At 36.6% G+C, this 23,034-nt stretch overlaps 1 protein-coding gene across 1 annotated transcript in view; it reads right to left on the bottom strand.

Moving 5' to 3' along the window:
* Positions 1-958: 958 nt before the first annotated feature.
* HHIP (hedgehog interacting protein) overlaps positions 959-23,034 on the bottom strand; it is a 73,458-nt gene continuing 51,382 nt past the window's right edge. The window contains exons 6-14 of the mRNA XM_009280280.2: positions 22,276-22,427; positions 21,667-21,840; positions 20,117-20,260; positions 19,081-19,202; positions 16,980-17,103; positions 16,163-16,293; positions 15,467-15,548; positions 4,677-4,825; positions 959-2,120 (exon numbers count right to left, since the gene is read on the bottom strand). Of these exons, the coding sequence (XP_009278555.2) occupies positions 1,927-2,120; positions 4,677-4,825; positions 15,467-15,548; positions 16,163-16,293; positions 16,980-17,103; positions 19,081-19,202; positions 20,117-20,260; positions 21,667-21,840; positions 22,276-22,427 (1,272 nt within the window). The 3' untranslated portion in view covers positions 959-1,926. The remainder of the gene's footprint in view (positions 2,121-4,676; positions 4,826-15,466; positions 15,549-16,162; positions 16,294-16,979; positions 17,104-19,080; positions 19,203-20,116; positions 20,261-21,666; positions 21,841-22,275; positions 22,428-23,034) is intronic.

Consider the following 23,034-nt stretch of genomic DNA (forward strand, 5'->3'; position numbering starts at 1 on the left):
GGGCAATTTGGTCTTCATGCTCATTTAATCCCGAGACGTCTTTCAATGGACTGTCAGTTGAATCTACATTGTGCAAAATTATGCATGCACTTTTTAATGCAGACCATTGTTCACTGAGCACTTAACCAAGATTTCTCAACCAATTTCCATTTGGCATGAGGTCACTCGAAACCCAGGCAAACATATATGGAAGGCAAATGTAATTTTCTGTTCCTCTGAGCCAGAATGCGTACGACACAGAAATCCAAGTATCGGTCATGCTGTACTTTCAAATTTAATACTTAGTAATTGAAGACTGACAACTTTCTATAAAGGAAAATTCGTTGCACGTCACTGCCCCGGAAAGGTAATTTTGCTACTGGAGAGTAATATGGCTAAAGTCTTTTCAATCTTATTGCCTAAAGTGTTGTAAATCGTTGACGCATGAGCAGCTGCTTATAAGAACCATAGGATGTGCACACTGTGGCTACTCTGCTTTCTTTTCATAGGCAAGATTTCATAAAAGCCAGGTAGTGCAAAGGAAATCTGATAGTCGGTAAGTAATGAGCCAAGAAACTGCCAATAACGCCCCAGAGCTGGAGATAAGAGGGCACCAGTTCTGCAGATATATCTAATTAGACTATTAATACTTTAGAAAACCTGACTATAGCATGTACACCATATTTATTGATACATTTACAAAGACTCAATTTTATGTTAGCTCTTCAAGGAACATTTACATTTAGAACCGCATTTGGCGAGAATCGTTATAGGTTTTGTACAAGTGACATCTTACACAGCCAACATGTGCTCATGTGAGCTCTCGTCCAGGGACGTTCCGTTCAGCGTGAAATCGGCAGCAGTCTACTCGCATATAATCTGGCCCGTCCTGTTACAGTGGAAATCACTTTATGAACACTTTTAACATATGCTGGAATTTTATTAGGATTGGTTGGCGGTTGTTTTTTTCATCCGTCGTAAATGAATACAAGTTGACACAAGGATACATTTCTAGATTAGATCCACAACACATTAAAGAGTGTGTTTGCTCTCTTTCCCCGTCTTTCCAATTAAGTTGGTGAAAAATGTAACTTTAGTATTTTACAGGACATGGTAAAGCTGTCTCATCTAGGTGATGTCTATATTATAAAAATAAAATAAAATAATATAAATATGTAAAATAAACCCAGTGCCCATCGTTAAATAAAATTAATGATAAAAAGCAGACCTTCTAGGATGACTGGTTTTGAAATATGCGAATATAATTTAATTATTAAACACTTGAAACAATCTTGATATTAAGCTGCGATAACCAGGTTTTTGCATCTATGCTAGATAAAGAAATGCGTAACATTCTGTAATAGAGTTACATTGATGAAGGTGAAGGTTACAGTCTTACAATGAATTGCCTAGATAGGAATGCATTAAGGAGTTCTGAAATATTGTCTCATGATGTAGTTCAGTTCACCTTAGAAACTGTTACAACTGGATTTTATTAAGTCCAGCAGTTTATACAGCGATGTTTGAAAACTGCTCTTATTGCTATAATCAGATAGGTACAGCCACGAGATTTCTGGGATGTCAAAGAATCCATTAAGACATCACGAAAGTCCTTTGACAAAAATGTGGTTTACAGTGGAATTGCTTTGTAAACTATTTCTCATGAAGAAATAAATATTAAAAAAAATTCCACTAGCTGTAAAACCGTATTTGTGATAGTGCGTGCATGTGTACGTGTGCACGTATTGGGTATCAGTACGTCTGTGGAGACGTACAGAAATATTTACACACATACAAAGAATTTATCTGCACATTTGTGGATATTATACTTAAATTAATAAAGTAAATCAAATCACCGGTATTTCTTGCAGGATAACAGTCTTTTAAAAATGACAGGATTCAAAACAAATGCCCGTTGAAAGTGTAGTTTCCAAATAGTCCCAGAAACTATACAATATAGCTGGTTAGGTCCAGCAAATAGGATGTCATGTCTAGGATCTGATCAAGAATACCTGCCCTTGTCACTCTTCGGATGTTTCTATCCACTTGTTCACACTGGGGGCCGAGATAGCCTTTTTTACATAAGCATTTATTAGGCCTTACACAGACACCTCCATGTCGACAGGCTGGGTCACATTTTGCTGTGGGGAAAAAACAGTGATTTTCTAATTTGTTTAGAACATCGCAAACCGAAAAGATACAGTACGTATTCATTAAGAGCTTTTCTAAACTTATAATGATAAAGCACATAAATTAAAAACAAAAGAGAAAGGACGAGATATTAGAAGTTTTGAAACCATATTTTTTAAAGTTTTAGAATATTAGGGGGAGGAAGTAATTTTGTATGTCTGAGAGGATGTCACCCAGGACAGACTGTGAAAGTCACATAGCAGATTTTTGAAACTGTCCAGTTCCCATATTCATGCTTGATTTTGGAGTGCATAGAAGACCCATCTCAAAAGACTTTAGGCTCCAAATGTCTTATCATTTGAAAACAAGACATACAACACATGTAGACCTTTAAACAGTGGTGGTCTACCTCATCCCATTTCTTATGCTGGCAACCCAAAAACGTCCTGAAGTTGGTGAGACATTTTCGCACCTGGCCATCCCAAAGCCAGCAAGTACTGAATCTCAGGTAAACCCCTTTGTACATGCAGAGTTCTGCACTACACGCTTTCCTTAGCAGAGCAGACTACAATTGACCACAGAGATGCACTCCTTTGGCTCTTGAATCACTTACGCTTGGAATAAAAATGAATTCCCTTTAGGAAAAAAAAAGAACCAGAATATTTTTTCGGCAGCTTTTATCAGTAAGTTTACTTTCAAAGTTCTTCCCTCTCTCTTTAGTAGATGCCCAATGATTTACCTATAGAGTTCTAGGTTAATCAGCTTGCTTAAGTTTTTCAAATATAAATGCTCTTTTAAATTGTAGCCAGTGTTAGCAAAACTGACAATCAGTAACTTCAGTTTGGAAGTATTTTCTTCTGGGGTAGAGTCACAGCACTGAGATAAATATAATGTATCTTTCTTTTTGCAGATATTTTGCTGTTTAATGTTGTCTATTACAATAAAGCTATCATACTGATTTACAGAGATTTATAATACACTATATAAAAACAGGTTTCTTGATTTTATTCATGAGCTCCTTAATTACCCTAGGAGGAAACTCATGCCTCGTAAGGTAATTTTTCTTATTTAAATTATAATAGTAGCTTGAGGTCCAACCTAGAACATCTCTGGTAAGTGCTGCGTGGGATACAGGGAAGAAAGATCCTTAGTCTACATATTTTCTGTAGCTTTCTTGTACATTGCATCTATCAAATTATCTATCATAGAGCTGTAATTTTTTAAACAAAACAGATTATTCAAGACCCATTTATGTTCACAATGGAGACATTTTTTACTTTAAGTTCCACTTGGACAAGGGCTGTAGAATGGGCCTCGCTCTCTAAACGTAGGAAATCTCTGACTGACAAGTGAGGACAGCTGAAGCTGGGCTATTTGGCCAGATTACCTCATCCATTTCTCCAACCTGCTTTTGTTGCACGGCTGTATGATGGTCAGCTCATGAATCTTGCAAGCAAGGTACATCATTAGTGATCTCATTCATTTCCTTTCATTCCAAACGAAGTCACTCTTGCTCATCACTAAAACCCTGGAGGTTGCTGAAATTTACACTCCAGGTAAGGAACTCGTAGCTGACCCTGCTTCAGCAGGGCCCTCCTGAGTGCCCTTCCAACCTGAATTATCCCTGGTCCATCGCGTGATCCTTGCTTTGTCTTACTCTGTGATTCTTTTCTCTTTTGAGTTCTACTGCCATTATGTTAACCTTATCTCTTTGTATAGGCATCTGGTCAAACTTGCTGAGCAAATATGCTCAGTCAGAAGACTGTGCTGGTACCCAGGCTTGCTCTGGAAGATCTGCACAGGCCAGAGTTACACAGCTCAAACATAACCACAGCCTCTGTGAGACAGTGATAGCACAGCTGTGGCACTCCAGGTTCATTCATCTCACCCCTTTGGTGGCATACCCAACATCCAGTTTGATCACAGTCACTTTTTCAAGTGACTTTTAAAAGGTATGCTACAGCAACAAGATAGGATTTAATAAAAGCACTGCGATTAATAATGGATTACAATAACGTTCTGATTATTAGCTGCTTTGTGATAAGTTGTACATAGAATTTTCTTTAACAAACTGGAGCCATTTTATTTTGTAGGAACAAAAGTAAGAATGTACCAAAACTAAAGTATTGGCATTAAATTAGTGAAGTGCAAAATATGCAATAGTGATCTGCAGGTCTGATTTATCGTCTTTCCTGACAAGGTACTCCTATTTGACACTGACAACGATAATACTGCAGGTGGAAGCTGAATGTCCAGACACAGAACAGCTATTGATTGCATTTCCTTTCATTTTACAATCTTGGTGAAAAAATAAGAATACTGTTGTCTGTCATATTTATGCTATTAATTGCATTCTGTTAATGGTTCACATTGCATTAGATGTTTTAACTGTTGCACTCATCTAAAGACTTACTGTTCTACAATTCATGAGATCAGTATTTCTTTAATGTTGTCTTAGAACTGATGGTCAATGACATATATTGAAAATTTCTCTCAGCAAATAATTAAAAGCAAATTATGACATGTCACTGCTTTTTTCACTTGTTGCCATGAATCTATATACAAACCAGTTCTGCAGAACTCTCCTTCCCAGCCTTGATTACAGCAGCATTTTCCTGTGGGAGTGCAGTGCCCGTTCCGACAATGCCTTGAGCATTCAGATGTCAGTATCTGTGCAGACTGAGCTGTTCTTTTGCATTCTTCGGGGACTAAAGGCCTGAATAAAAATATACGAACCAAGCAGATAGTTAAAAGTCGGGGTCAAGGAGAAAAACTTTGGGGTTTTATTAAAGGCCTGATTCTCTTTTATGGTATTATCAGTGGGATAAATCTGTGTTCTAAGGGGATTGCTTTTTTTCTCAAAAACACCAGTAAACATAGAGATGTTACATTACAGGAAAAATACAGTGTGATTTGCTATTCTTTCATGTAACTGCTTTCAGAGATCTTCTACAAGATTAAAAAATAGTCCTCGAGAATTCTTGAAGCTTGAACCTGGCAAAACCAGCTTGCTGAAGAGCTTATCGCAGGCAGCATATATCTCTAGATAATATCATTATTAGACGTGCTAAATTCTACTGATTGTGTTGCTTTTCTTCAGAGAGTGCAAATAGTCATATAATTCAGTCCAGAATCTGATGGTGTCTTTTTGCTTTTCCAGCTGATTTATGTTTCCAATTGTATGCTGGGAAGAGTAATCTGAACAGTAAGTTTTATGTCACACATTATGACATGCATAATAATTTTGTGAAAGTATTACCTCTGTCTATGAATTCAGTTTGACATTGCAGATTTTTTATTTCCATATTTTCGTAAAATCATATTTGGATTATGCATTCCGGATACTTATTTAAGCATCTGAACATTAGGAAAGACTTTTTCATTATGAGGGTGACCAAGCCTTGGCACAGGTTGCCCAGAGAGGCTGTGGAGTCTCCATCCTTGGAGATATTCAGAAGCTGTCTGGACACGGTCCTGGGCAACTGGCTGTAGGTGGCCCTGCTTGAGCAGGGGGGTCGGACCAGGTGCCCTCCAGAGGTGCCTTCCAGCCTCAGCCATTCTGTGGGTGATTCTGTGAAATGTATGCATGAAGGAAATTCTAGTTCAGCTGACTTGAAATATTTCTGATACTGGTTTTTTTGTTGGGCTTCTTGGTGTCAAGTCTTAAATAATGCAATTTTTTCTGTCAGTCTCTACAAAATATTTTGGACGTCCAGTAGCCTTTTTTATTTATGAAAGCACAGCATTATCTTCCTTAATAAAGAAGGAACTGTACTGTTAAGCGTGTAAAACACTTAAGTGTTTTAACTTAAGTGTGCCCTAACTGTTGATACGACTTCCAACGCTTTTTTAGATGTTTACTGGGTTTTTTAAATTTAGTGGTATGTTATCATGCTGACCACTTATTTTATTTGCTGTCTGAGTTCAGCAGCTAGAGACTGATAGGATCATCACAAGGCTACAGGTTCCCAGTACAGGTTTTTGTCTCTGCTGTGGGTTTGATTGCACAGGAATAAGTTGAGAAAAGAATGTCAGGATCTCCCAAGAGATATGAACAAGTAATTGAATGGGAGCATAATGGCAAATTAAGTTAATTAGTGACAAATACAAAATTATTCATTCTCAGGGAAATAATTTGAACTACTGCCATACATTCCTAAGTTTGAAATTTGCAGGACAAAGATTCTAATAGTTTTGTGGAGAGCTCAGAGAAACCTTGGCTAAGTGTCCAGCTAAAATCCAAACAAACCAAAACAAAATTGTATGAGAGAGAATAGAATAGAACATAACATTGTTCATTATACTGACATCAGTATTAAAACCCCAATTATATGCAAATAGCTGGAATAGTAACTTGTGCACTGATTACCCTGTCAAATATTAAAATCCTAGACTGATACTCCTGTGTGGAGAAAAGTCTTTGAAGTCTGAGAAAGAAGAGGTATGATGGAGGTGCGAAAAACAGTGGCAGAAAAAAAGAGGAGGAAAATTGGGCATTCTTGTTTATTTCCCATTTCAACATCAGAAAAAACATCAAGGGAAAAAATTAAGCTAAAGAAAATAAAATTAACTAGTTCAACTCATGGCTTCTAAGATATCAATGAAGCCCATGTTCTAGTAGGATTTTAAAAAGATATTTCTGTGCACAATGGGGCCATTCAAAGTAATATTAGATAGGGTAAAAATAATTTTTAAGAAAAATAAGCACTCATACCTAATGTCATAGAAGTCCCTCAATAGCTGACCGGGCTTACATCTACCGCCCCCTCCGCCTCCCCCCCCATTTTGGCATGATGCTTGTTAATGGTACATTACAGGGTTTCTTGCATTTTTCTTTGAAAGAGTAATAGAGTACAGGCTCACTGGTTTGTTTCACCGTAGCACTTTCTGTGCTCAGTCTTAATTGCTACCATGATTATTTAAACATCCATACAGAAGAACTGGTTCCCCAAAGATGTTAAGGACAGAAAGAATGCGTAGATGCATCTTTAGTGTAGCACCAAGTTCTGATTTCAAAAGCACTTCTGAGAATCAGAATTAAGGTCCTGTATTATTTAAGGGCTTTGAAACATGTTTTGACACCTTTCGTGCAGCATATTTGAAACCCTTTCAGGTTTTGTGTTTACATATTTCCACAGCTGTCTTTTAAATATAATGCATTATTTTTTTGACCTGTAAGGAATTCCAGTTCTGTAGTAATGAGTGCATTACATATGATCTGGTTAAGAAAGTTCCTACACTTAAAAATTATATGCAAGATTCACAGGCAATGCTGTTTTGGAAACAGTTCTACAAAACGATATGATTTTCAGTGGAGACTTGTTCATATTTAAAGTAAAAAGATTTGTGTTCTTCTACCTCTGGGGAAAAAAATGTAAATTTGAGTTGATTTCTTTATAGCCAGCTGCATCGGAGAAAACATTCTTTCTTCATCTGTCTCTGTTAAAGCCCATTTCTTTCAAGTTACTTTAAATGGGAGTCTTCTCTTTTTCTTGCTCAAACACAAGTACAGTACTGTGCTTAGCAGGAAGCAAGTAAAAAGATTTGTGTTCTTCTACCTCTGGGGAAAAAAATGTAAATTTGAGTTGATTTCTTTATAGCCAGCTGCATCGGAGAAAACATTCTTTCTTCATCTGTCTCTGTTAAAGCCCATTTCTTTCAAGTTACTTTAAATGGGAGTCTTCTCTTTTTCTTGCTCAAACACAAGTACAGTACTGTGCTTAGCAGGAAGCATAACCTCAGGTTCCTGGAGCATCTCTTGGAAAAGAGCTCCAGTGGCATATCTTTAGCAAAGAATGACCTCATAAGTCACAGAGATATTTTATTTGTGAAGATAATGATTTATTTTATTAATAAATGTAAAGTATTTATCTATTATAGTCTTGGAATATATGGTTCTTTTTTTATTTGTATTTAACTAGGGAGGCAGAAATCATACTTTTTTGTATCCAGCAAAGCATGGCTGGTCACTTTTATGATTTAAAGTTTTCTAGTGCTCTCGGTACTTGTGAGTATAACCTTGCCTTTTATTCTACCATCAATCAATAACTTGCACTCATCAGCCTCGGATAATATTTATTAATGGTGGGGTGGAGTAGAAACAAAGATGGAAAAAATTCTGGTTGGCAGAGTGCCTTAGGAGAAGAGGAATACAAATGCAGCTGCAGCAGAATCTTTCTTGTGTATGAGAAGAATTACTCGTTTTCCTTAGTTGTACTATGGGAAAAGCCACACTTCTTTCTCAGGATTTGAATGCCGTTATGGTACCAACATCTATGAAGAGAAAGTCTCTGCCCCACAATACTTACACTTTGTATCTTAAGGCTTTAACGGGGTGGAGATTTTCAGGCTCAGCATAAGTTGAACTGAATCTCCCAAAGATAACAGAAGTCTTGAAACTGACTGTTGGGACTTGATCTTTCCAGCACTTAGACAAGCCTATGATTTTGTTTATATAACTAGTGCTTCGCTGTGTCTCCTGACATGGAAAATGGAGGGGAATAGATGGAGCCACACTGTGGGCTGGAGAGAATTTTTTTCCTTGTCTCCCTCAATCTATAAAACTCTAAAGGGTACAGCTTGATTACTCTTACAGTAAGCACTATTTGGTCCGCAGAAAGTCAGCCAAAAATGTAGCTGATAATGACTATTTATATGGTCTGTACAATTCTAGTTATCTTAAAGAGCTGTTCATATATACAGTACAGTACAGTATATCTTGCTTGTTAAAACATGCTTTCATGAAACTGTGTAACAACCCTAAATGTATGGAACATGGAGGAAAAGTTGTACTGGGGGCTGGGGCCCTCGCTGGGTCCCTTCGCTGACGTGTGCAGTGAGCTGGGAATTCTTGACTGTACTGTTAGTTTAGAAGCATATAAAAGTCTAACATGCTTTAATAGATTAAAACTCATCCTGCAACTGCTGAGGATTTCATGCTTTCTTTAGTGCATCTCTTCACAGTTCCACTAAACGCACAGAGTGATTTAGTTACTATATGCGCTAGCCTGTAACTCAGACATACATAAATCAATGCAATTGGAGGGTCAAATTCAGCACTAATACAATGGTACTGAACCGAACACCATTCCTCCATCGTGCCTTTGACACAATATCAAAAATCGCTACTTTTCCACTGAAGTGAGAAAAAGACTAGACAAAATTCCTGGATGTTCAAATTCAAACAAGAGACACGGCCGTAGAAATCCTGATTGTGGTACAAAATATAAGGAAAGAATGTTATGCTCCAATTAACTGCACACAAGATATTAGGTATTAGAATGATGCTTAAGTATATCACCAAAATTTGTGCATTAGTTGTTTGGTTTTTTCCTTTATAAGGAAAAATGTCAAGAAAAAATAATTTTGTTTCACTACTTGTCATAGACTAAATTTACTACTTGTCATAGAATAAATATAGCATCTCTTCAGGTACAGCTTCTAAAATTAAAAAGTATACCTTTAGTCCTGGGAGAGATGCCAAAAGCTCGTTACTTGTCTCCAGATTTACTACATGGGAATAATGTGGAAAAAACTCCCAGCTTTTAAGATTTAAACTCAGCAGCATATCAAATTTATTCTTATATGGTATACTTGTTCATGACCTCTAGTCTTAAGAAATTCTGTCATGTTTGAAAACTAGTCCCTAGTGAAGCCTGTATCAATGTTAATAGCTAAGAGGTCAATGCAACTGCTAAACAGTTTGTATTACTGTCAGGGTGGTCATGAAAACAACACCTGCTGCATGAGCACTTGGCAGCTGGGTCAACAGGCACTGTGGGAATTTATCAATTTAGGGGGCCACTTGCATAACACTTTGACTGATGAATTGGGAAAGACTGGCTTACTGGGCTAAAGCTGCTCTATTATGTATGACTTTCTTTAGGATGGCAGAGGCTTCCTGCAGGCTCCAGAAAATAAGCAAAAGATAAACTGAGCTGTTTTTTCCTTATAAAGCGATAAAAAGTGAGAACTCCTTAATAGCCAATGCTAGAAAGACTAAAAAAAAGGGGAAAAAAATCCCAAACCAAAACAAAAACTTTTACAGTCAGTGAGCTGTGATGTGACTGAAAAAAATCCTTAGGTTTTTCCATCGTGGTTACAAAGGAGGTTTTGTGAAGTACTTCTGTAAAGTGAAACTCTCTAGACTGGTATTCGCAAAAAGCTCTAATTTCTCTTTAGTGTCTCTTATGGGAATAGTAACTGCATGTGGGTTTGTAAATGAGATAAGAATTTTGCATGCTCTGGCTAAACTAAACATAATTAGACATTAATTCTGGCTTTCCATTCCCTCAAATGACTTAAGGGATAGTAACTTTCTGAACAGAAAGAAATCATGTGGCCCACCTGGGTTGGTGAGAGCTCATTCTACAGAGAGTTTCCAGTAGTAGCTTCAGAGTATATCTATAACCCATCAGAACTGAGTATCTTGATGCAGATTAGTCTAATACCGTATGTTTCCGAGTTTCCATTTCCATAGTAATTAGCCTTCAAGAGGGCTACGCTTTCATAAATGCTATTCTTCTATCATACCATCAAACACTCGACTCACACTAAAAAATAAAATCACCAATGTTTTTGTAAAGAGCCTGAACAATGTCAAAATGAGGTATGACCTAGATACTGTGTTTGAAATCAGTCTGTTTGGAAATACTCTCCGATAGCGGAAATCCCAGAAGGTGATGATGGAAGGGATGATAAGTGGAATTACATACTCTGGAGGGGCATGCAAGAGGAGTGAGATGGTTTGAATCAAGTTCAAGTTTCAATCCAGTGGAAAGCAGCTATTCTGGCTGTTGATACAAAACATATTGAAATGCAGACCTATAAGGTGTTATAAGGAGAGGAAGAGGAAATCTTCTTACATGTGCAAGGACACTTAAGCTCTGCCCTCTTTCATAAAAATCACCTGCTGGCTGCAGTGAGCCATCCTGGTCAAAAGAATCATTCATCCCCTTTGGAATCACGGCATCGACAGTGGCAAACACTTAAAACTTCACAGGGGATATGCAGCACTGTGTGACTGCCCTGGGTTTAGTCTCATCTTTTAAATGGAACTCTTTTGCGTTGTCCGTCAGTTTGCGTACTCTTCTCTGAATCTCTTCCATTTTATCTATAATTTGCTTAGAGATAAAAGTGATCATAATAGAAATATTCTAAAAGAAGACTTACAGAGTCACATTATGGCTGTTCTGCCACCTTCCAAAGTTTATTTTCTTACCTCTTTGTCTGTCCCTCTCTATGGTTTTCAAAGAACAGCTAGTATTAATGTTTAAATTACAGCTGATACGAACCTATCAACAGAACCTATTTCTTATTTACATATGCATTTTTAATATTGCCCACAGCTGATTTTCTCCTCTCATCATGCTAGAAAATGCTTACTTTTTCTTTTCTAATGGGTTTGTCTCCTTTTTTCTCTGTTGTTGACTAAGCGGAATATTTGGACCTACACACATTTTCTGTATCACTGTTTACCTAGTTATCTTCCCTATGCATTCATCAATGTTTTTGTGATTGATATTAGTATGTATTTGTAGAAAGAGAAAGAGAGGCAGAAAAATTATAAAACAGAAAGTAGAAAAATAGAAAATAAAGAGTTTTACTTTTTTGGTCAGAAAGACAATTTATAAAATGCTAGTATTTGCACTGGTCTTCGGGACATCTGACTAACCCTACCTTTTAGTTGAGAAGTACGTAGGTCTCTCTCCCTGTGTTTTCTCATTAGTTCCTAAACCTGGAAAGTAGTTTACTTGTGATAACACTTTTTTATAACCATCAAAGAATGGCTGTATTTTTCAGTTTTAACTTAAGAAATTCTTCTTTTGTCTGCTATTTTAACTAATTTACCTAATGCTGGTTTTATGTGTTTGTAATTCTTAGCGTTTCCCACATCTCCTCCAATCTCAAAGATAACTATGCTATTACCTATACCCTTCACTCTACTCCATTTTGGTAATAGGTAGTATATGTGTATTTTGCAGCACCTCACATACTTGGTTTTTACATTAATTTTTAACTTTCCTGTTTCTGATTTATCACTTGATTGCCTAAGAGCTCCCAAGTACTAATGTAACATTATAACAACCTTGTTACAAAGAGAAGTATTATTTAATTCTGTGTTTTTGATGTGAGGCTATTTAGTTATTGACATGAAGTATTTGGAGGAACTGAACAAAAGTTTCCTGTGGTACCTTGAATTCTATATTTCAAACTGCCTTGATGGAGGGATTCAAACCCTCTGTGTTGATAATATTTATCAATTTGTCATACATCGCCTCAGTTTAGCACCTCATTTTTATTACATGTGAAGGACTGTTTTAGGATAGGACTTTCCCATTGCTGATTATTGAAGACTAATGCAAAGGCTTCTCTGGATTACCCTCATCCTCTGGTCTTCTAATGTTTTAACCTGCCCACTTCTTTTGAATTTTTTTCTACTGCTAGCAATATCCAAGTAGTAGCTTTCTTTCTTAAGCTATATTTGAGACAAGGAAATCAGGGTCACGGTTATGTTTGAGAACAACTTTGATTATGCAGTAGTTTTCTACAAAGATCAAAAGAAACCAAATCCCGCATCTTCATGTAACATTTATTATTTAGAATAAAAGAATAATTTCATAAGCTTGCAGCAGCTTATGAATGACCACTAGCAGAAGAAGATTGGTTTTTGCATGAAGTTATTAATTTCCAGCAAAGGGCTACCACAAGGAATGACAATTTTGTTCTTTTACACTGCCCCATGCATGGAAGGCTCTCTCTGCAAATTGATGAGTCTTCCAGGGGCCACCCTCACAGGGTTTTGTTAGTAAGTAATGAATTTCTAAGACGTGACAAATCAATACTTTGATGACTATATTTATACCTGATGCTCATAGCCCACCTGTACCATCTTTATTTTGTGTTCTAGAAAGCTTACTGTGCTAGGGTTTACACCTATATTTGATGGATTTGTATGGCGCATACCATGGGGAAGACATTAAAAGGAGCAACAAAATATTAGCATGCAAAAAAATATTAGCATGTGAATAACGATTAATATTTTGTTAACAAAGCTTTACATGAACATTTGCCAAAGCCGTGGAATTTTTACATTGTTTACATGTGTAATGTGAAATTAGCATGAAATGGTAAATAGAGCTGCAATGCTCTTTTGTGGAAGTAACTCATTATCTTTCACTTAAAAGCCTGCAATGGTGTGAGACTGAAAAACAACAAAACTCAAAACTTTGCCTGAATGAAAATTATCCCATGTTTCTAAAAAGTGTTACCAAAAACTATATCCCTTTGCCACAGTCTGTTTAATTTCAACTGTGTGCCAATTTACAAAAGTATTTTATAGTTTTCTGGTTACTTTCACCAGTAACCAAACACAGTCTTGACCCTTTTCCATACGTGAAAACAGCCAACCGTGAGTGCAGCAATGGGAGGTCTGGCCTTTCAGGTATGTCAGCTGAAGACCACCCTACTGGAAGAGGTAACAAGAACAAAAAGCCGAGGTCAAACAAGGCAGCCCCATGTAATTAGATACTAATAGTGGATTTAGGGTGTAAAATTCACTTAAAACCATACACCAACAGACTAAACAATCCCAGTAAGAATGGCAAGTTTTGTTCTAAAAAAATGTTTTTAATACCAGAAAGCATAAATAAAACATACATAATAATCTTGACTGACAGACTGCACTAACCTGCAGTAACATCTGCTTCCAAATTACTTCCTATAGGTTTGGGATAGTATAATTATAAAACACTGAAACTCTACTGTAACTTACAGTACAGTGTGCATCCAATTTAATGAATTTATTATTGAATTAACTTGTTGCCCCACTAAAAATTTTTAGAATTCAGATTCTGACAAGAAAATAAATTCCTCTCTTAAACAGTCAACAGTAAAACCAAAAATGCAAGCTAACTGTATGTGATGCTAATGGGGAAACATGCTGAAGCAGATGCTGAACAAACAGGCAGTTGCTTTTGCAGGGTATGATGGGGTCAAAGTAATTAATACAACAAACTTCATTTCTGTTGGCCGTTTCATTTTGTGTTAATTGCTGATGCTTTTGCAGGGTGGTGTGGTACCTTTACATGCCACAGACTTGGTCTGATGATAGAGCAGCAAGATCCGTCATGAAGAAAATGGTATTTCTCCAGCTAAAGTGAGTATCTGCTAGTCATCTTCTCTTATTGTTGCTCGGGCCCCTGGATCATGTTGGGGACTGGTTTTCTGCAGTCTTTCAAGATTCCCTAATATTTTCATAGCTCTAGCTGCTCTGCAAAGAACCTGAAAGTGATCACATCTCAAGAAACTCTGGTTTGATAATTTTCATTTATTCTCACTTTACAACTGGTAAATTAGTCTAAATAATTAAACCAATCATATTATTTCTGTGTCTTATAAATTATTTGGGTGGGATTTATAAGCCTCTTGGAAACAGTGCTTTAAGAACTGTTAAAGAATGTAGTGTATTTTTGGCACGCAGTCCAAGGACAGAAGGTTTCCTTCCTTGGTGCTCCAAACCTCCCCAGGGAGAGACAGGTAAATGCAGGTGTATGGAAGGATGTTGAAAACTAGTAAGCAGTGACAATTCACACTCACTGAGGATTCAGTCCTCTGTATTCTTCTCCGTTGGTGGTATCTCCTGTACAACAGAAGAGATGTTTGGGAAAGACTGAATTTGTCCCTCAGAGATTATGGCAAAACTGAAATGGAGGAATTGAGACTGAAACTGACTGGGGATGGCTTGTCCGCTAGCTAGTACTGTCAAATTATTTTCTGTAGTAGCTTTTCAGTATACAGAGTAGGTATTGTCAGTGTACTAACCTTTTGAGCCAGCTCCTGTTGTGCACTGTCCCACCGCAGTGGCAGGTAAGGAAACAGTAGCGCTGGGGAGAATTCCAGCATCTGCCTTCCACTGATGCTGAGTAATCTCTGTGGTACCTACAAGTCATTTGGCTTCAGAACTACCAGGAGCATCTTTTACCTGTACTGGTCCATATGGTTCCACATTAAATATCTCTACGCTTCTATGAAAACATGCAAAGAATGTGAATCTAGGTGGGAAAGTGGGCAGCATGTAGCATAATGTCGAAGAGTAAAAATTTCCAGAAGCTAGTGTTGGTTACACCTCTGTTGTTCTGACATTCACTTTCTATGAGATGGTGATTACTTTTAGTAAATCTATTCTGCTTGCTGCTGATGGTACATTTGCTTTTAGGAAGCCCCCTGCACTGAGAATTTCCCTTCTTATTGAATGTCAGTATTGCATAATACAGCTACATGGAAAGAACTACATTTACCTTTTGTTTTTTAACCTGTCGAAGGAAAGACTGATCTTAGTGAGAAATGCAATGCTCACCTTTTTGGGTCAATGATCTTGTAGAGTTTTCCACTGTGAGGTTGTGTCATACTTTTGCTGCTTGATAATATGTAAATCTCACCTGTTAAAGAAACCAACGCAATAAATTAGTTCTCCTTTCCTAAGATGTCAAATACATGACTTTGGTGATCTAGCTGTATTTGCAAGATGAGATTAAAGAAACTTCAGAAGAAACACTCATCACTGAAATATACAACCGAATCATTGCTGTTTGAAAATTTAAATAAGCACTTTCCCCAAATTGATGCTAAAACGTGAAAGATACTTCATTATGTACATTTTTTGTTTCATATTGTATAGAATTGGTTAAAACAAATAAAATTGTGGAGAAAGGGAGAAGAGGGGGATCAGTCTGCTCATGCAATATCTTTGCCCCTTAAGTCTGTAACGTTGGGAATAAAAGCAAGTATATGACACATCGTGTCATAGTGAGTGACACAGTTCACAGAATGTGAGAGACAGTAAGGACCTTTGCCCCTTCCAACAACCCATTCTCTTCTCGGTTCTTCTGACAAGGCTGCTAAGGTGTAGCTGAGAGCAGTGTAGACAGCTTTGGCAAAGGAAAGATAGCCTTTACATTTCTTCTTTTTAGACATTTACTATAATTTTGAATAGTTCAGCAGGCATTACCGATAAGGCTTATGATTTAATAACATATATTTTTTTTCTATTTACCTAATTCGTCTTCACCAAATCCCAAGACAGGGCCTGAAAAGAAACCTCTACATGAACCAGTGTTGCCAAGACAGAGGGGTTTCTCTTGCCACTGTTTGGTTGCAGGACTCTGTTGCAGTGTTAAAAAATTTCTATATTCAAAAACACATAAAGCAAATTGTTATATTACATTTTGAATAGAGAGTTTTCACTATCCAGATAAATAAGTAAACACTTGCTGCAAGTAGCTCCATAGATACATCTGTGTGGTTCATCATCTTATGATTTCCTGCCTGTTTTTTTTCAGATGCTTAAAAAGCACAGCATTTCCCTTCCTGTCATTCAAACATTGCAAAATTGGGTTCAAGCTATACTATATAGCCATTGGTGAATCCTGAGCTATTTGGCATGGGAAAACTATGCCCATTCATTAAAAAAACATTCATTTTGCTCCATCAGTGATGTTTCCGTAAAACCCCAAAAGTTGTCAATGTCTTGCCAGTTAGACCTATTTGGGAAACAGTTCCACGATTAACATCTATTCCCATCATAATGTAAATGATGCATGTAAGTGTTTGTAGAACTAAAATCTTAAGAGTGCCGTGATGTGAGTCTTTGTACTTTTTTCCAAGGATCAGATATGTTACATATGTCACCATTCATTAGAATGCTGTGCTATTTTATTTCCAAATCTAGAATTTCATCTGCATTGTCACACCGCTAAACTGGCAAAGTGACACAATATACAAGACTGTTGGTGTTCCTTTATACAGGAAGCTCAATAACTAAATATACCTTATACGCATTTTTGTTTAAGAGTGAGTTATAAGAAACCTACCCATTGCGGTCTCCAAATACATAACTTCCATAAAGTCTTTCAGACTGGCAGCCTCGATAGACAAATCCACCAACCAAGGATCCACTGCTGAATGGTTTGAATTCTAAAAGTGAAGGCTCACTTTCTAAAAAGGAACTACCGTAGCATTAGATCATATGCAGTTTCATATTTTGATTCACATTTATTAAAATGTTATTACTTCAAGAAAAGAGGTTAATTCCATTTAAACATTCCTTAAAATTCAAGATGTGTTGCCAGAAATGAAACGTTACAAAGATCAGAAAGTTACAACAAAGGGACAGGCTGGGAGAATAACACTATAAAGGGATTAGGGTGGACTTTCATTGAAGCCGATGTGATTACTGCTATTAACTTTTAAGTGTCTCTTAAAAGATCCACACTATGGATCTCTTGAACTTCCAGAATACAAGTCAACCCCCTTCTCTGTAAAGTCCTTCCAGTATCTAAAAGCAGAAATTCCAGTGATTTTCAGCAGAACTTGTTTTCAAAGCCATTCAATGGTTTGAGAAACACTTTCAAAATCACAGTTTTAAACATGGTATGTGTGTTACGTCCCATAAAACGCTAATGTTGCTGGCCGTATCTTCTTGTGGTAATTTATTTTATGCTGCTGTTGTAGTTGCAGTTCCTACACATACTTTTTTCCTTTTTTACAAAACTGCAGAGTTTAGTCATATCAAATAATGTCTTCAAGGAAGTTTCAGTGTAGATGTTCCTATTCATGCAATCAAATACTGCTTAGGGTAAAAGTAGGCTCAACTTGACATGCTAACTGCATAATTTTCAATTAAAGCCACAGCCAATAGACCTTTTTGTTTTATAGGAACTTTTTTTTTTGGTCGGAGGGCTATCTGCAAGTCTTTGATAAATGAATTTCCCAGATTATTTTGCAAGAGTAAGAGCTGAAATTTTATGTGGGAGAAAAGGATGATGAGCTCTTTTTATTGAAGCAATTGACCCACAGCCTAGTATTAATATTGGCAAGCTGTTCGGGATAGACACAATATTGCTTAGTTTACTCTGCAATAAGGATGCAGTCAAAATTCCATTGGAGCAGTGGTTTACCAAATATTATTCTTTGGTTTGGCTTTTATAAAATGAACACAGAAAATACATGCAATAACTGAAGTAGAACATTACATTACACCATTGTGTACTATTGTACTAGCCAGCACAGCTGCTTTGCTTTTAAGTAAAGTGCAGGTGGGAGAACCAGGGATGTGAATAAAATCAGAAAATGCTGCGTTCCAGGAGATAGACCAGTTCTTGATGCCTTTACACACCTTTGGCATTCATCGCCTTTTACCACCATGAATTTACAAGCTGCTAAATGGTCAACCAAGGTAGATGATAGCCCAGAGTAACTGTCGCCTGGCTTGCCTGAACTAGCAAGCGATCTTAGTGAGTATGAGAGTTAAACATTAAACTAAAATGGTGACTGATAATCACACTGATCCAGAGAGCACATGAAACACTTTAAATCGCTAATTGAGTATGTTTATCTTTTTGCATTCTAGTCTAAACTAGTTGTTTATTATGACGTAGTAGCATAGTGCATTTTTCTAAGTTTTTCATTTTTAGTAACATTTAAACAGAGCTCAGTCATTTCCCTGTTTGGTTGTGGTCTGTTGTCGTCTGTCTCACTTTTTCCGTTATAGGAGGCACATTACATGAGGTATCCATGCTGTATCTTAAAAGGTTATTTGTGAATGGCTAAGAAAACATTTTCGTCACTTCCTGATATTCCAAAATCTTTTCTTTATGAGCCATCATATGCAGCAACACTGAGATCTTTGACAGACTAGCAACTGGCATATTTCTTAAATCTTATTTACATGATATTCTATACCAACAAGAACAAAGTTGAGTCATTTAAATTTTGTTTCATCTTGCATCTTTTATCTGTTTGTACCATACTTTTCATAAGTTCTCTCTTTTGTATGTTACCTATCCTGTCTATGCAGTAAGGTACCTATCATAGCTATACAGTCCTTTATCTATTTTTTTCTGCTTTCTATTTATTATTCCATGGGCATAGAAAGCGACTGTTCCCAGTAGCTTTACCCTGGCTGGAACTTACCATAGTCTTTACCCTTTATTATTTGTAAGATTCTTGCTGAAGATCTGTTCTTTCCATTTGAATCTGAGCAAAGTATAGTTAAATTGATGTTTACATCTGTTGGGTGGCGGTCCACAGCACATCTGTAAAACAAAAAATATAAGAAAATCCATGAGATAGATGAACTCATAATGTATAATTCTCTATCAATAGTATGAAGCATCACATTTTGAAGGATTATTATTTCTTTGTGGTGCCTACTCATTCGAGGGACCTATTTCATACTGAGCCAAAATATCTGAGAAGTGCGTCAGATTTGTACACAAGAGATAATATACCTTTCCCATCCCTGCACCATTTTTTATATAATGTGAAGTAAAACTATTTTTTCCTAGTGATAAAATGTACTCTGCTCAATAGCACCTGAAATGAATAGAGCTTTAACCAAGCTAAAGGAGTTGACTTATATGGTGTAGGAATTTTGGACTATTAAAAAGTCCAAGAATCAACTCCTTATCTGAACAACTTGACTTTCTGAATTTTTTCAAACCGTGACTTTAAATGTCACTTCAGTACTACCACCCACCTAATTTGCTGAATTATGTGTTGTTTAGTTAAAGCGTTGTTCTCCTCCTTGTTATTGTTTAGATATCACCAGATGTTCCTATTTGTTTTTCACGTGCCTTTTTTTCTCAATCAAGATTCTACTGCTCTAATTTCTCAGATTCCCATCTCAGCTGTACTTGACCAATTCTCTGCTTTAAGTTCTCTCCTTTCATAGAGGTAATAATTTTATTATTCATTAAAAACAAAAATCCTGTACTTTGTTTCTGTCATTTTAGTTTTGACTTGTAATAGTTGTGCATTCTCTTCTCCTTCCCCTTTGCCAATGTACATTTGTTTCTAACTGTGACATATGTGTGGAGGTGGAGGAGTGGAAGTTTTAAAAAGTTCACGAGTGTTATTATTAAAATTTTGTTACCCGACTGTATAAAAGATTTCTGGTTGAAAACAGTATCTGCTCCAGAGTAATTCAGTTTAATTGTAACTTACTTACCGGCCTGGGTTGTGGAGTCCATGTGCAAAAATCTCAGGAGGTTGGTTTGTGCTATTAAAATGTGGGTTGCTCCGTGGTATGGAATAAGGGACATTGCACAGGTCAGTATTTACGTCGAGGCGCAATACAGAACCTGTAAAATCACTGAGAAAGTTGGAGGATAAAATAATTGTTTTTTAAGAGTATTTTACTGGTAGATTTAATCCATATAATACTACAGTGAATCAGCAAAATAAACCACCCACTTTACTGAATAATCACATCTAGATTGGTTTTATGGTACATGCCAGTCCAAAGAATAGTAGCAGAACCTATCAAAGATTCAGTTTGGCCAATATGTTGCCTTGTTATGTGCATACTAGAACACCTCAGACCGTGCTGTTGGGAAGCCACTTGATAGTAAGAGCAACTTTCCATACATCAACGTTGTTTTATGGCTTCAAACATAAAGCTATTAACTCTTTTATACTGTATCTCCTCTAGAGTAACTATGGATATAATCACTATGTAGTTACATAATGTTTTTTGCTAACACTTTGAATCCTACTCTTGAATTCAATGATTTCTAGTCACAGCACACTCCAAAGTTTAATTATACATTAATTTAAAAAAAAAAAAAAGACAGTAATTGTATTGGTTGAATGGAGTTGTTGGTATTTTTGGTAAAGAATCAGAACTTTCTTGTTACATGAAACAGGACAGAGTAAAATGTTTTGCCTTACATTCATGATTGTGATGGAGGAAGGGAGGACAAGTATGTAGAAGGAGTAGAAGAGCATCAAAACTCTTTTTACAAACATGAATGGATGTGGTATTTCGATTAACTCCTTTCTGTCTTTCTTCATCATGAATCTGTTTCAGTCTCCCCTTGTTTTAGATTTAATTTAAAATCAATTATTAGAATTGCTCTCTGGTCTTGGTTTTAAGTATATCCTCACTGCAAAGGGCAAGAGCACCTGCTGTTCTGCTGAGCCAAAGAGGCCTTTGAGCATAGCAAAGACCTTTTAGGTCTGTAAAGGCTCAGTACCACACTTCCTCTAACTGAAGGCAAATGTTGCAACTCCAACAGAGCATAATGAAACACAGGGAAAAAGCAGGTTGAGAAAATTGTATAGGTAGAACCAATAGGATTGCTTCATATGTACTCTAGACATTTTCCTAAGTGATACAGTGTTGTTATTGACTCTGGTATGTGTTTGTAGACACTTTTTAGAATGTTTGCTCGATAAAGTTGTCTTGTTCATAGAATAATAGTTTGGAAAAAAGAAGTCTAACCTCTGCTTAAATACCATTGCATCTACTGGTGAGGGCTCCAATATTTAAATGGTTTGATAGCACACAACTACAAGAAGATGTATTTAAGCTGCATTTAAGAAGATGTATTTAAGACTGTTCTGAAAATCAGCAGTTTGCTAAACCCAGGAACTGAAAATAGTGGAATTATGTAGTAGAGGAAGGGCCATAAGATTTGTCCTGACAACTGCTGACCCCAAATACTGTGCAAAACCAGAAGACAATAATAGAAGTCTATCCATTGGTAGTTTTTGTACCTTAAACCATCCATCTCCTCCATATCATCTAGAGTGATCATGCCATCTCCAAGAAAAATGTATAAGAAACCATCTGGGCCAAACAGAAGCTGTCCTCCTAGGTGTTTTCGATGTAGTTCTGCTACTTCTAAAAACACTCTTGCTGTTCTCATATCAACTTGGTGTGGATTTTTCCTGCAATATAAAGATATGAACACTGTTTTCACAGTTCACTATTATTGTTCTTTCTAAAAATAAACTTGAGTCATTCAAATTATACTTTAAGATGTGGATGTTATATCTTGGTGGAAAAATGTCAAACAATTATTTGTGAGAAATTCCAATTTTCCAGCATTCACAAAAAATATTTTGCTGCCTATACCCAATAAGTAGGAAATAACTACAATTAAAAAATGACAGAATAACTAAAAAAAGTCTTAAAAAGAATAAACCAGTGTACTTACTGGCATTCCAAAACTACTGTTTGAAATAAAATCAGCAATAATTTTTCTGCAAGTGCCTGAGTATACACACTGTAAATCTGATAGTTCATTTTCGAAATGGGAAATACTAAAATGAAAAGGTTGCTGAGAAATACAGAATTTGTGAATTTTAGACTTCTACTGATACCTGGATACTGTGTATTCTACAACCCTAAGGATGTGGTCATGAGGTCCAATAGCCCACCGTTCTTGGTTGGTGGTATAAGACACATACAGCTTTCCATTTTTCTTGTAATTGGGATGGAATGCAAGGCTTAACAGTCCTCTTTCATCTCCTCCCTGCAGTCAAATGAAAAACACAAAGAATTGTGAAGTTAATTATGTTCTTTATTGTGTTTCAGCTGGAACCCCCAAAAAAGTTTCTTTCTTGTGGATAATCTTTGCCCAAACTCTTTTATTTCTTTCCTGACTACTGCACAAAAAGGATTATAAAACATTTCACTTTGGGGAACTCTTTAAGAGTTAGAACAAGACAATTGTCTTATGTAGTTATCTATGCACAAGTCTCTTACACCACTTTTGTGGAGTGATTTGTGTATGTAATCTTTGGGAAGCCAGGAAGACAAGTTTAAGTGCTCTGAAGGATTCTTTGCTGGGTTACTAGGTTGCTTGTAATTCATAGAAGACAAATAAAAAGGTCTATAATCAGCAGTCACTTCTAATCCAAGTATCCAAAACCTAAAACACAGTGCTGGCTGCCAACTCCCACTGCCTTGGCAATATGTTTAGAAAACAGTTAAATTGCTTGTGTAATATGTAAACCTTTGTTTTACCCTGGAGGCAGCAACATCAGTTGTCACAACTATGGTGGTCTGTTCATCATAGCTAGTACACTGTAGGTAATAAGCAGCCTTGGTCTCTGTGCAGAGAAACCATAGTTTTACAT

This window comes from Aptenodytes forsteri, unplaced genomic scaffold, assembly GCF_000699145.1.
Source record: "Aptenodytes forsteri isolate BGI_AS27 unplaced genomic scaffold, ASM69914v1 Scaffold227, whole genome shotgun sequence".
Classification (NCBI taxonomy): Eukaryota; Metazoa; Chordata; class Aves; order Sphenisciformes; family Spheniscidae; genus Aptenodytes; species Aptenodytes forsteri.